The sequence below is a fragment of the Nematolebias whitei genome, chromosome 9 (genome assembly GCF_014905685.2).
Source record: "Nematolebias whitei isolate Nwh7 chromosome 9, NemWhi1, whole genome shotgun sequence".
NCBI lineage: Eukaryota > Metazoa > Chordata > Actinopteri > Cyprinodontiformes > Rivulidae > Nematolebias > Nematolebias whitei.
Window position 1 is genome coordinate 8,592,471 of NC_056506.1, and position 15,762 is coordinate 8,608,232.

The 15,762-nt window shown below is 43.0% G+C and overlaps 1 protein-coding gene across 1 annotated transcript in view; it reads left to right on the top strand.

The window, feature by feature from the left end:
- LOC119414867 (unconventional myosin-VIIa) overlaps window positions 1-15,762 on the top strand; it is a 246,919-nt gene that overhangs the window by 122,995 nt on the left and 108,162 nt on the right. The window contains exons 32-36 of the mRNA XM_037681988.1: window positions 13,534-13,701; window positions 13,828-13,945; window positions 14,058-14,184; window positions 14,271-14,428; window positions 14,508-14,689. Coding sequence (XP_037537916.1) covers window positions 13,534-13,701; window positions 13,828-13,945; window positions 14,058-14,184; window positions 14,271-14,428; window positions 14,508-14,689 — 753 coding nt within the window. The remainder of the gene's footprint in view (window positions 1-13,533; window positions 13,702-13,827; window positions 13,946-14,057; window positions 14,185-14,270; window positions 14,429-14,507; window positions 14,690-15,762) is intronic.

Here is a 15,762-nt window from a genome sequence, read left to right on the forward strand (position 1 = left end):
ACAACGTCATTAAGAACCTTCAGTGAAGCAGTGGTTGTGCTGTGTTGTTTCCTGAAACCAGATTGATGTGGAGGTAAGATGTTAAATGAGTCCAGGTAATTTTTGATTTGAGAGTTTATCAGTTTTTCTAGAACCTTGGCTAAAATGCAGAGTTTAGAGATTGGTCGATAGTTGTTCAGTGAGGTGGGGTCTCCTCCCTTCAGCAAAGGAAGAACAAAGGCTGTTTTCCAAGTGTCTGGGATGGAGTTTTGTCTTATGGAGAGATTGAAGATGTGGGTCACAGGGACTGTGATGATATGAGCAGCCAGCCTTAAGAAATAAGGTGGAAGTTCATCTGGACCTGCAGATTTTTTTAGGATCAAGATCTATTAACAGTTTATTGTTTATTTATTAGTAACTGTGTCAAATAAAGAACCAGAAGCAACAAAATGTTTGTTGAGACAGTTCAGGATCTCGTGCTTATTTGACACAGGAACAGAGTTAACGAGAAGTTGTGATGGGAGGTCAGATGATTGGGGGGTGCCTGAGAGAGATTTGATGGTTTTCCAGAATCTGTTAGGGTCATTTAGATTTTTGGAGGTCTGAGATAAGAGATAGTTGCGTTTTGCTGCTTTAACAGCAGTTGTGCATTTATTCCTCATCTGTCGAAAACTCAACCAATCAGTGTCTGAGCCAGATTTTCTCGCTGCAGCCCAAAGATGATCTCTCCTGTGCAGGAGGTCAGCTAGCTCTGGAGTAAACCAGGGGCTGTCTCGTCCCTTTATTCTGAACTGACGAAAAGGAGCATGTTTGTTCAGGAAATAAATGAAGTTATTATGGAAATAGTTCCAAGCAGAGTTCACGTCATCAGTTAACAGAATATGATGCCAGTCAAAGTGAGACAGATCCCAGAGGAATGACTGTTCACAAAAACGTTTCAAATCCCTTTTTTGAATTAATCTGGGCTTAGAAGGTGGAAGTTTAATATCTCTGAGAGCCGCTGTCACACAATGATCACTCAAAAGATCAGCAAATACACCTGTACCAGGGAATTTGTGAGGCATATTAGTTAGAAACAGGTCTAAGATGGAGGAATTCTCAGGATGGCTTTTATTTAATCTAGTGGGGGAGTCGATCAGTTGGGTTAAATTAAAAGACAAGCAACATTCCTTGAATTTGTCACAGAGGGGGGTCGACTTACACCAATCAATGTTGAGATCTCCAGCCAAAAAGACCTCTGTGAATTTTAAATTACCAAGGAATTCCTTCATGGCATTTAATGCCTCAGGTGATGCTGAGGGTGGACGATAGCAGCAGACTACAGTTAAGATCTGGCCTCCATTCAACGTGATGTTTACAGATAAGGCTTCAAACTGGTTTGGAATTGTTTTGGAAGACACAAGACTTGAAACCAGAGAATCTCTAATGTAAATAATGACTCCACCCCCCCTTTTTTGACGATCACAGCGGTAGATGTTAAATCCATTGATTGCCACGTCATTATTCATTACAGATTTGTTGAGCCAGGATTCAGAAATAAAGATAACATCAGCCCCAGAAGAACTGACCAGGATTTTCACAGCATCAAGTTTTTTCAGAAGGCTACGAGCGTTTACATGCAGAAAATGGAGCCCAGAGGCGTTCTTAAAGTCATTTGGTGTGCTGTAATTAGTGGGGGGTCCAGGGTTGGGCTGAATCCCTGAGAGCAGTAACAACATTATTATCAGACATTTTCTTGAGTTTTTTGTGACTGATGTGTAATTACAGGAGTTAACAGTGTGACAATTAGCCCCCATAATCGAACCATGAGAAACATTAATGAAGACGCGATCATTCAGAACCCAAAAACAGTGAAAGTTGCAGTGATGGACAGATTCAGGTGTATTACCAAGATTCAGTGACTCCAGATAATCTGAGAACTGAAAATAGTGACAGTAATATGAACGATGCAGAAAAGTTTCAGACCATAAAACGTCACAGTTCAAATGGGCAAACAAACCCGACGAGGTGGCCCAACTGCAGTTTGAGTTGGGCTGAGGATGGATGCTCCCATGGGAAACAGAAGCTGGGTCCAGAATCAACAGACCGAAACAGAGACAGATAATTCGCAGCAAATAGCAGAGCGAGCTGCCAGAAAATCCTCCTGACGAGAAAGACATGATCCAAGCTCGTTTCAGGTCAACAGGGCCAACAGCGTGATCCGGAATAAAATTAATTATTATCCAGGTGATTTTGGATGGAGGCCTGCAGCAGCTCCGATACAAACTCCGAACTTCCGAACAGCTCCGAACTTCACTCGAGCACCACGCAGACCCGTTCCTTCATGCTGCTCCTTCACGCTGCTCCTCTACGCTGCTCCTCCACGCTGCTCCTCCGCTTCTCAGCACCCGACAGCACGGGGCACCCCCGATGAAAAGCGAGACTGACCGGAGAGGCTGAGGCTGAAGTCGGCAACTGGTCCGGTTCTGCTCCAGTTCGGCTCCGGCGCTCCAAGCACGAGAGACGAAGAGGCTGAAGATATCCCTGGCCTGGTTCTGCTCCGGTCCGGCGGCCCAGTCCGGCGGCGCGGTTCTGCTCCGGTCCGGCGGCGCTTCAAAGCACCGGAGCGTCTCCTCCAGGTGAACACAACGACTCCACGGAGGGGGATCGTCCTTCAGTAAAAGTAACGGGCTGCTCACTGAAGCTGAGACCGGCTCTGTTGAAGACGAATTCACCCACAGCCACCTCGGTTCAGTTCTGGTCCAATTCGAGGGACACAGGTACACTTCCCCCACACCTATGGAGACACCACGAGGGCCAGTCCAGCTGAAAACGAGCGAAATACCACCCGGCGATATTTGTCGGAACCAGGTAGAACCACAAAGGTCCAGATAAGAGTTCGTTGAGGTCCAGAGAGAGAGAAAAAACACTGGACCTTCGTGCGTCGACTCCCCAGCTCGAGGGGTCACCTGGCCGGCAGGGTGCGCTCAGAGTGACCGATGGGGGGGAGCGGCCGATCGGTCCTGGGCCAAAATATTTTTTGGACGGTCCCGTCTGGCTCTCTGAGTCACTGAACACCGAATTCAGTTGAAAGGAGGACCAGCTTTAGTCCGGTTCGAAAAACGGGTCAGTTTGATGATAAAAGACTGCAGAGAAGTCGGAGGGAGCTGCTGTCCATTAGCTCGCCGGAAGTGAAGTGAATTTAGCACACTTCCTTTTCTCGATACTCATTTGCTAATTCTAGCTGGGGACTTGAATTATGTAATGAACCCAGCATTAGATCGCTCTTCATCTCGGGCCTTTACGCAGTCAAATATGGCTAAGTCAATTTTGGATTTTGTGACTCAAAATGGGTATGTAGACCCATGGAGGGCACAGAATCCAACTAAAAAGACTTATTCTTTTTCCCCTCAAGTACACTAGTCCTATTCCCGTATAGATTTTTTTTTTGTTGACGGCTCTTTAATGCACAGAATCACGTCTTCTGAATACCATCCGATTATTATTTCAGATCATTCCCCTTTAAGCCTTGATATAAACTTCATGGATAAACCCCGTTCTTGCCCTCGTTGGAGATTTAATAGTCTCCTGTTATCGGATGAGCCATTCAATAAATTCATCCTATCAGCAATTGATGATTTCCTAACATTTAATAAGAGCGACACGGTCTCTTTCTCACTATTATGGGAAACATCCTGATGAATGCTCAATAATCCAGGTAGAAAAATCTAAAAAAGTTAAATCTGGTCCTCTGGACATTTAAAAAAAAAAAACACAGCAAAACAACAAAAAAATGTAGAAACGTTTCGTCTCTAATCCAAGAGACTTCCTCAGTCTGAGGTGCTGTATTCAGCTCAGTCTCTTAAATAGTACCTTCTCAGAGTGGATCAACCAGTTTTGCTGCTGACAACCAAAACCAGCTGATCACATGCTCAAGAAGGACCATCAGCCTAACAATGGATCATTAGCACACTGATGGCTGTGTACTATTCACAGAGGGCTGAGTGATACTAGCAATCACAGCATTGTAAGAGGGGGACAATTGAACACGTAGGCCTCCACCCCTGTTTAACGATGGACGATTTCTTTTCACAAAGATGGCCTCCTTTACTCCTCTCTCAAACCATCGTTCCTCTCTATCCAGGATGTGCACATCTTCATCCCTGAAAGAGTGACCGCTGGCCTGGAGATGAGTGTAGACCGCAGAGTCCTGGCCTGATGATGTTGATCTATTATGGGAATTATTGAAAGCCTATCTTTGTGGTCAGATTATTTCTTTCTCAGCTAATGTTAATAAAAATCTACGTGCTGAGATATCAGAAATATCAACAAAAATTCAGAATATTGACAGGCAAAACGCCATTAATCCGTCATACGCTTTACTAAAGTAACGACAGGATCTCCAGACTGAACTTGATCTCCTAACAACATCTGATGCGGAGCGTCTCTTGCGTCGATCTCGAGTCGCTTATTATGAGCATGGGTAGAAACCAAGTAGGTTTCTGGCACATCAACTGAAACGAAAAGCTAGCTCTCGCACAATATCGCAAATCAAGGATTATTCAGGCAATCTCGTTTCCGATCCTGCCTCTATCAGTGACATTTTTAAGAAATTTTATTGTGATTTGTATAAATCTGAACTACAATCAGACTCGGATGAGTTACTTGCCTTTCTTCAGAATATTGACATCCCTAGGATAAATAAGTTGATTTCTGATCAACTTGATGCTCCCATTAAATTGGAAGAAATATTTACGTCAATCAAAAATATGCAGAGTGGTAAGGCACCTGGCTCAGACAAATTTCCTGCCAAATTTTTCAAAAGATTTAAAGATAAGATAGCCCCTCTCCTTTTTGAGGTTTATAACGAGTCCCTGGGGCATGGCCTGTTGCCCCCCACCTTAGCTCAGGCTTCAATTTCTCTCCTGTTGAAGACGAGTAAAGATCCCACTGCTTGCGAGTCTTATAGGCCCCTGTCGCTCTTAAATGTGGATTTTAAGATTTTGGCTAAAGTTCTCGCAACTCGGCTTGAGACGGTTCTTCCTCAGATTATTTCGCAAGAACAGAATGGATTCATCAAAGGTTGCCAGTTGTTTTTTAATATTCGTACACTATTGAATACAATCTTTTCAGCTCATTGCCCCACGCCTTCTGAGGTGATCCTTTCTCTTGACGCCGAGAAGGCCTTTGATCGAGTGGAATGGGAGTATCTCTTTGCCGTTCTTAATAGGTTTGGTTTTGGAGAAAGTTTTGTGTCCTGGATCAAGCTACTTTATACATCTCCTCAGGCTTGTATTGTCACTAATTCCGTCCAATCTGATTATTTCCCGTTGGGACGTGGTACTAGACAGGGTTGTCCTCTTTCTCCCCCCTGTTTGCGTAAGCCATTGAACCTCTTTCTGTTGCCCTAAGATCCCTCTCTTCTTTTCATGGAATTATCCGCTCTGGTGTTGAGCTTAAATTGTCCTTATATGCAGACAACCTTCTCTTGTATGTTTCAGATCCCTTATGTAGTCTTCTTCCAATTTTGAATATTCTTGAAAAATTTGGATCTTTCTCTGGTTATAAAATTAATCTACTTAAAAGTGAATGCTACCCAGTAAATTCATTAGCTTTAGAACTTGGGCAATCTGACATTCCTTTTAAACTCAGCCCCTCAGTGTTTAGGTACCTGGGAATTAATATTAAACGTACTTTGCCCTCAATGTTTTCTCAGAATTTCGCCCCCCTAGTTTCTCAAATGGCAGAGGTGGAACTCTCTCCCTCTTTCACTAATTGGCAGGATTAATGCTATTAAAATGAATGTTCTACCTAGATTCCTTTTTTATGTCAATGTATCCCTCTGTTTTTGCCTAAACAGTTTTTCAAGTCCCTGGATCAGATGGTTTCTTCCTTTTTGTGGAGTGGAAAGGCCCCCAGACTGAGGCTTTCTCTATTGCAACAGTTCACCACAAATGGTGGTCTTTCCCTACCCAATTTTGCAATGTATTACTATCTTCACATATTCATAAATTGATTTATTGGCTAAATTCACCTCATCTGATCTGTTGTAAACTTGAAATTCATTAGATTTTTACATCTTTTTCACCTGCCTCAAATATTTATTCATCACTACCAATTAAACTGTCTTCTGTTACTACAAATCCTGTAGCGCTCTCTACACTTAAGATCTGGTCACAATTTAGGTCCCATTTTAAATTTGTGTCTCCCTCTAATAAAATGTCGTTATTAAAAAATCATATATTTTCTCCCGCTACCTCTAATGCTGCTTATAGAATTTGGCATGAGAGAGGCATTAGAACAACAAGAGAGCTTTACAAAGATGGTTTATTTCTTAGTTTTTCAGAGTTGTCCTCAAAATTTAGCCTACCTACTTCGCATCTGTTTCTCTATTTCCAAATTAGACATTGTGTTTCATCGCTGTTCCCAAATTTTCCAACTCTCCCTGCTGACCCACCATGGGTGCACCTTCTAGTTTTGAAGCCCAATCTGAATTCACCCCTTTCTAATATATATGGAAAACTTATGGCAATTGAATCCGACTCATTGGGTAAAACCAGAACTGCTTGGGAACGTGAATTGGGTGTTGAACTGTCTGATTCATGGTGGGATAAAGTTATTCTCAGCATACGCCAGAGTACACCATGTGCCAGATTACAGCTTGTACAGTTCAAAGTGATAGAGTTCACTTCTCAAAATCCCGTCTATCTAAAATCTTTCCCTTGATTCTGGACCAATGTGACAGATGCCAGACCTCACCTTGCAACTTAAGGGTGCATTCACACCAGCCCTGTTTAGTCCACTTTAATCGAACTCTAGCTCGTTTTTCTTGAAAGTCCGATTCATTTGGGGAGGTGTGAACGTGCCATCGAACTCTGTCACGGAACAAAAAGGCGAACTCTGGCCCGGGCTAAAACCTAGGTCTCGGTCCGGTAGAAGCGAACTCCAGCGCGGTTCGAGTACAGTGTGAATGTAAACAGACCGGACCCTGCTCCGCAGGGTAAACAAATACGCATTGCTCTTACCTTATATGGAGCCATCAGTTGACTTGTATGGAAAAACAATTCTCCATGGTCTTCTGTCTCATCTTCTGCTCATGCTAAGTCCATTTTTGAAAAATGACAATATAATTCCTAAGACTGCTAAAACTTGATGCCACTTCGTTTTTATTTTTTATTTACAGAAGAATACGTGTCTTCAGAGGTTTTTGTGTCGTTTCTTTCAGTAGTTCTTGGTGCAGCGCCCCCACAGGCGAGCAGGGTAATAGGTTGGTTCAACAGGTTGACTCGACTGCACAGTACAGTGTGAATGCAAATGCACCAGCTTAAATGTAAACTAAAGGTCATGAATATTGGTCCCGAACCTAGTCTACCGGACTATCTGGTGTGAAAACGACCTTAGTCATATGTTTTTCTTCTGCCCGAGCTTACAAAAATTTTGGAAATATTTATTTTCCATTCTTTCAGGGGTTTTTAGAATTCAGATCCAAAGTGATCCACTAATTGCCATCTTTGGAGTTCCAGAGACCACACTTAACCTGTCCCCCCAGCAGGGGGAGGTCTTGACTTTCTGTTCTCTCCTAGCCAGGCGCTGTATTTTACTCTTCTGGAAATCTCCTACACCTCCATCTGTATCATAATGGCTTAACTGTAAGATCATTCTTGAAGATGGAAAAAACTTTATTAACAGTCAAAGGCAGTTCAGCAAAATTTACTCACAAGTGGGCTCCCTTTATGACATACATAAAATCTCTGCCTTCATAATGCATAGACTGATGTGACTGACTCATCACGTCATCATGTGAGTAAATATTAAAGAATAAATAAATAGGTAAAATACAGTTACATTTTAGCTTCTCAATGCCACCCCCCCACCCCACCCCTTTTCCTTTTTTTTTCTATTTGCATTTATTTTGTCTTGTTTTTGTTATGTCAGTTTGGTGATTTATGTTTGTTATGGGGGAAAAAAAATCGGAGAAATTGTGTAATTTTTGCAAAATGTATGTAAGGTCAATGGATATATGTTTTCCTGATAAACAAATAATTTTTTTTTTTTTTAAGTTAGAAAACATTCACCATCTTCTATAATTGATTCATGTAGAGCAGTGGCCGTGTCCAAACCACCCTCCAATCGCTCCATTTAGCTCGCTTTGAATATTTTCGTCGGCCACCAAGCACAACAACGCCTGCACTTCTGCATTTGACCATGCCTTTGACATTATTGTTTTTTATATCTTCAAAATACGTACAAGATACGCTCCTCGAATTATTGCTAATGGTAGGCGGTAGAGAAAAATGGTGGATCGGATTGTTTTGGAAAGACTCCACAGACTCCTCCCCCCAACCAATCAGTGGCCGACAGTGTTTCTGATGTCATGGCTCGGGTCGCTTGGATCCCTTGAGAAGCAGGGCCAGAATACTGAGGGTGAGTAGGTATGGATGGATTTTTCTACCTGGATTATTGAGCATGCATCAGGACAGCTACATGAAGTTTTCCAGCCGCTGCGTCTGTTGACGCACGCGGCCGATGACCGTTAATAACTAAAATAACTATAATATTATAATAAGGTGCTCCACCACCACCCACCCCACTGCCCTCAGTTCCATTCCACCCAATCCATGGTGATGGATTAAATAAAAATAAGGCTAAGAACAGCAAGGCGGGCGGTGGTGAACTTCATCACCACCCGCTCTGCCTTATCTTTTACATACCGCACGTTTCTTTCATTTCTGCAGCTTGATAATAGTTTTGCTTTTCCTTTGACTTATTTGCAGTATGATAAATGGTAGGAGCATAAATATACGCCTGATGTTTTGTTGTTCTTTTTTTATGTAAATAATGAATTATGTTTTTTTGCTATATTTTTTTGTTGTTGCAAATATGATATAGCATCTTGAGTTCCTATGACATCATAGACTAGTTGACATCAACTCGTCTTTTATCACGTTAAAGTCGACTTTAAAAATATGTAGTTGTTTAACCCCTAGTCATGACCAGTCTTTAAAAGCATTTAGTGTCTATTGTGGTGAGGGTTACTGGCTGATAGTCATTCAGACCAGTCACTGTAGAGCTCTTAGGAACTGAGATGATGGTGGTGGGCTTCAGGCAGGTGGGAACTGTTGCCAGGGTGGGGGAGGAGTTAAATATATTAGCCAGCACCTCGCATTGCTGATCATAATCATCATAGGGATGATGATTGTGATCATCCCTATTATGATCCCTATGATCAGCACGCTGATCATAGGGATATGTGTTGAGCCCCCTCCTGTTTACTTTGCTCTCATATGATTGTTCAGCTACCCATCCAGGCTGTCACATTGTAAAGTTTGCAGATGATACAGCTGTGGTAGGATGCATCACAAACAATGAAGAGTCCAGCTACATGCAAGACGTGGAACACCTGGAGAGCTGGTACAAAGCGAATAACCTTCACATCAACATGAAGAAGACAAAGGAGATGATTGTAGACTTCAGAAGGAACAAACCCCTCCCCCCCCCCCCCCCCCCCCCCCCCCAACATAAGAGGATCTGCGGTGGAAGTGGTCTCCAGCTACAAGTACTTGGGTGTACACATGAATGACAACCTCAGCTGGAGCAACAACACCAGCCTGATCAAGAAAGCTCATCAGAGAGGCTACTTCCTCAGGCGGCTGAGACGAGCTGGATTGGGAAACTCAGTCCTCACCTACTTCTACAGGTGTGCAGTGGAGAGCATCCTGTGCTCCAGCATCAACGTGTGGCATGGAGGCTGCACAGCTGCAGAAAGAAAAGCTTTGCAGAGAGTGGTGAAGGTTGCACAGAAGACTGTTGGAGTCAGCTTCCCCACCATCACAGACATCTACACCTCCAGATGCAGGAAGAGGGCCACCTGCATCATGAAGGACCCCTCTCACCCAGCACACACACTTTTGCCCCACTCCCCTCAGGAAGGAGGTTGAGGAGCATTAAGTGTAGAACCACTAGACTGAGGAACAGCTTCTACCCTGAGGCTGTTAGACTCATGAATCTCTAACCAGAATAATCACTGTGAAAAAAATCACATCATGCTGCTGCTGATCTGTTTCAATGTTGATGTGTTCATCTGTGCTCATCTGCTTACACAGACTCATGTTCATGTTTGTGCTGATGTTCAACATAATGTTTTTTATGCTATTAGTGCTTAGTGTATATTTAGTTGATGTTTTTCTTAGTTCATATCTTAGATGTTATCATTGTTTGTCTTTTACATTTTATTGTTGGATGTAACTGGAACCCTGTGTACATAATTTCGCTCCACCACATGTACCACATGAGGTGCGAATGGCAATAAAGAAACTCTGACTCTGATAACAGTCTCACAACACCCTCCCCGGGATGTTGTCTGGGCCAGTTGCTTTGTGAGGATTAATCCTCCTGAAAGTCCTCCTTACTTCTGCTGAGGTTTATCTGAGGAACTTCTCTTCAGATGGTGAGGTGAGTCTGGTGCTGGGTGGTCTATCTGGGTCTTCAAAGCAGGCATAGAACATCTTAAGAGCATCAGGCAGTGATGGGTCCCTAGGGCATTGTGCACCTCTGCTTTTATAGTCTGTGATGCACTGAATGTCCCTCCACATGCTCCGTGGGTCTTGTGAGGAGAAATGTCCTTGGACCTTCCGTGCATATGTTGCATTGGCCCTCTAGCAGCCAGTCCTTTCCTTGCCCTCCCCAGTCCCTGTGAGTCACCAGACCTGAAGGCAGTATTCCTGTCTTTCAGCAGGGTACGGACCTCTGCGTTCAGCCAGTGTTTCTGGTTCGGGTAGCACTTCACAGCCCTGGTGGTAGTGACATCATCACACTTGCTGATGTATCTGAGGACAGCAGATATGTATTCCTCCAGATCCAGCTCTCCCTCATTTACAGTGGCCTCTCTGAAGACTTGTCAGTCTGAACGTGCAAAGAGGCGAAGAGGCAGCGGCACTGGTATATGTAAAACAGCAATGAAAAATGTAGATGAGGTCCATTTTTGGTCTGATTTGGAGGCATATCTTAACTTTTAAGCTAAGTAACCAAAAACATTAACTTCCTAGGACCTAGCATCCACATATGTGGACAACCTGACATCCACATATGCAAGAGTTCGGGTTTTAGGAGGTTAAAACAATTTTTATACACCCATTGAAGGCTGATATATCATGATGCACTCCCTGTCCATAAACTTTCTTTTGTCCTGTCCATAACTTCTGATGAAATATAATTTAATGAAACTTCATACACATTTGCATCATCACTAGAAGAAGTGTCATGTAATCTTTTCATCTCCTCAGCTCCAAGGTCACAAATCAAGGTCAAATATTTTATAATGATTTTACGTGTCCAGTCATCGAACCCATGAAGTGGCATCGCTGTAAAACACAGAAGCATCTGTTATGCTTTGACCGTTTTTATACAGATTTGCTTTTACAAAACTGACCTTGGTTTTACATTAGAAGATGTTGTCACAAGCGCTCCAACTGGGGGGTGGGGTGGCCCAGGAATGGAGTCAGAAGACCATTGTGGTACCAAACATCATTTGAACAGACATCCTATCCATTTGGTCATGGTTCTTTAATGTTGGAAACACCAAATAGGGTGTCTTGAACACCTGCAGCTAACCACTCTTAGCAAGGACAAAAACATCATCATTCTCCCAGCAGACAAAGGAAGGTGCACAGTGATTTTGAACCAGAAAGACTATCATGAGAAAGTTATGACACTCCTTAGTGACTTAATATGAATCTCTGAAAAGAGATCCAGGAATTGGTTACATGAAGAAGTTGCTAGATTGCCTGAAATTTTTGGAACAAGACAAGGCTATTGTCCATTTTCTGTACCACAGACTGTACCCAGGAGAGGCCATGCCTAGTCTGTATGGTTTATCTAAAAATCACAAACAAGATGTACCTTTAAGACCAATTGTTATCATGATTAACTCTGTCCCTTATAATGTTTCCAAATATCTGGCATCTGTACTCATCCCTTTAGTTGGCAGCTCAGAACACCACATACAGAACACCATGGACTTTGTGAATAAGGTGAGGGATGTCATCATGGAGACTGATGAAACAATGGTCTCTTTTGATGTCGCATCCCTCTTTACGTGCATTCCTGTTGATGATGCAGTAGAGGTGGACAGTTTAAGACTAAAATCAGACACCACTCTGAGCAGCAGGACCATGCTTTCCACAGAACAACTGTGTCAACTCTTGAAACTGTGCCTGCAGTCAACCTACTTCACATATGGGGAGCAATATTATAGGCAGAAACATGGGTGTGCTATGGGGTCTCCAGTTTCTCCTATTGTTGCCAACCTGTACATGGAGGAGGTAGAAAAGAGAGCCTTGACGTCCTTTTCAGGGACACCACCAAGTCATTGGTTCAGGTATGTTGATGATGACACCTGGGTTAAAATTAAATCTCAGGAAGTCCAACATTTTACTGACCACATCAACTCTGTGGATAAATACATCAAGTTCACATGAGAAGATATAAAAAATGGCAAGTTGGCTTTCTTGGACAGTGAGGTCTCAGTCTCTGATAGAGGACATTTGCAAACTGAAGTGTACCACAAACCCTTCCACACAGACCAGTATTTGCAGTGTGACTCCCATCACCCTTTGGAGCACAAGTTAGGAGTCATCAGGACTCTGTACCAAAGAGCAAACAACGTCCCCACTAACTCAGGAGTCAGGCAGAAGGAGAAATCCCACATAGGACAGGCTCTAGAGCAATGTGGATATCCTAACTGGGCCTTCCTGAAAGCAGAGAAGAAACCCAAACAGGACTCCAGTCAGCCATCAGGTGAAAAGGAGGAACCTAGACCAGTGGTCATTCCGTATGTTGCGGGAGTATCAGAAAAACTGAGACGTTTATTTTCTAAACACAACGTCCCAGTGGCTTTTAAACCCCAAAATACATTACGGCAAAGACTGGTTCATCCCAAAGATCCAGTCCCCCGGCACAAACAGAGTAATGTTGTGTATGCTGTTCAGTGTCAGGAGGGCTGTGATCAGTCTTACATCTGGGAAACTAAACAGTCACTGGCCCAAAGGATGGCCCAGCACAGAAGAGCAACATCATCAAGCCAGGACTCTGTGGTCTACACTCATCTCCAGGCCAGCGGTCACTCTTTCAGGGATTAAGATGTTCACATCCTGGATAGAGAGGAACGATGGTTTGAGAGAGGAGTAAAGGAGGCCATCTTTGTTTCTTTTCAGACATTGTCCATCATTAAACAGGGGTGGAGGCCTACATGTTCAATTGTCCCCCTCTTACAATGCTGTTATTGCTAGTATCACTCAGCCCTCTGTGAATAGTAAACAGCCATCAGTGTGCTAATGATCCATTGTTAGGCCGATGGTCCTTCTTGATCATGTCAGCAGCTGGTCTTTCTGGATTTAATTTAACTTTATGTAAAAATGTTTGAATCTGTTGTTTATTTAAAATTATATATTTATATATATATATATATATATATATATATATATATATATATATATATATATATATATATTTTTTTTTTTTTTTTTTGCATCGATAAGTGAAATGTACTTTCTAATAGCTGCATTCTGCACCTTTCAGGAGGATGAATACATCCAGCTGGCTGCCATGCATTATTATATTCAGTTTGGTTCGGAACCCCGCGGAGATGACGTCAAGCAGGTGGTTCAAGAGTGCATCACCACCACACGCATTGAGAACAAATCCATGCTCATATGGGTCCAACTCATCACCTCAGCTCTCTCACAGGTAGAAGACAGAACAAACAGCTAAGTGTGTTAGAAACAGTGTACCTACAGATGATCCAGTTGTTTTTTAGTGGAAGAGTTTTAGCATATTGTGATCAGGCTGAAGCAGAAGGACTTGTTCTTGCAGAAGACATATGTAAATGGGAATTCGACTGCAGAGCAGGTGAAGGGAGAGCTGGTGGACATTGCACGGAAGAGATGGCCTCTGGAATTTTCAAAGTTTTATCAAGTTACAATGATGGCAGGTCAGTTCAGATGATTTTGTTCTTGGGGTGTGATGTCATCTCTTCCATCAGGAGATTTTCAATCCACTTTGAACTGCTTAAATTAATTGGAATTGTTTTTATTTATCTGCAGGACCCTCTTTGCCCAAAAGCAGGTTTATTGTGGCTATTAACAGCTCCGGCTTTGTCTTCATGGAGAGAAAAGAGAAGAGACTCCTTGACATTCCTTACATCGAGGTGAAGAAAGTCAACATGATGAGGTACAAATGATTATTTTTAATCTCCACACTTCTGAAACATTTTAATGGTGTTCCTAAAAAGACCTAAACCTCTTATGTCTGTTTAGCGACAGCCACCAGTCCATGTCTCTGACCACAATCAAAGGAGAGTACATGCTGAAGTGTGTGGAAGCTGCCGACATGACTGAGGTGATGGAGCACAATGTGGAGGGGCTCAGACGGCGCTCGGAGTACGCCGTGGTTCAGCAGGACGTCAGTAAACAGGGTGAGAGTCAGCTGGTGGTGATCACGTTTACACTAAAATGGCTACCTTTCTAACCACCTACCTTGGTCTGCATCCACAGATGACCCCATGTTCCTGATCTGTAAACGAGGCGACCTGCTACTGGTGGACAAAAACGGGAAACAGGCCCCTGATGAGAACTGGATCAGAGCAACTAACCAGCGAACCAACAACAGTGGAGCCATCTCTAAGGCTAATGTGCAGTTTCTACCAACCATCACCAAACCCACTGAGGAAATACTGGTACACTCACTCTTATCCATTAGCATTAAGAATTAGGCCACTTCAGCACAACAAATGTGCAAGGATGGTATCCCCCGTCAGTCTCCTTGTGTCTGTACTCCCTAGTGTCTCTCATTAATTACCCTGATCAGTTCCACCTGCGTGTTCTCTAGGTGTTTGTAAATTGTCTTGTTTAGTCTTTGTATGTAAGCCCTGGTCTGTGTCTCAAGTTGTTTTCACACCTGATAGTTCAGTAGACTCGGTCCGGTTGGGGACCAATATTCATAACATTTTGTTTACATTTGAGCTGGTGCGTTTGCATTCACACTACACTGTGCAGTTGAGCCAACCTGTTCGAACCGACCTGTTCCCCCACTTACTTGTGGTGGTGCTGCACCAAGAACTACTGAAAGAAACGACACAAAAATCTCTAAAGACGACACTTCTTCTTCTTCTGGAAATAAAAACAAAAACGGAGTGGAGTTAAATTTGAGCGGTTTTAGGAATTCTATTTTGTCATTTTTCAACAATGGACTCAGCATGAGTCGAAGATGAGGCAGAAGACCATGGAGAATGTTGTTTTTCACACAAGGCAAGCTGACAGCTCCATACGAGGTAAGAGAAATGCGTGTTTGTTTGCCTTGTGTTGTAGTCCTTTTCCTGCTTGCGGAGCGGTGCCCGCTCTGCTTAGGATGCATTCACACCTGATAGTCCGGTAGACTCGGTTTGGTTGGGGACCAATATTCATGACATTTTGTTTACATTTGAGCTGGTGCATTTGCATTCACACTGCACTGTGCAGTCGAGCCAACCTGTTGAACCAACCTATTCCCCCGCTCGCCTGTGGGGGTGCTACACCAAGAACTACTGAAAGAAACAACACAAAAACCTCTGAAGATACTTCTTCTTTTGGAAATTAAAAACAAAAACGGAGTGGCATCAAGTTTTAGCAATTTTAGGAGTTATATTTTGTCGTTTTTCAACAATGGACTCAACATGAGCAGAAGATGAGGCAGAAGACCATGGAGAATATTGTTTTTCACACAAGACAGCTGACAGCTCCATATAAGGTAAGAGAAATGCGTGTTTGTTTG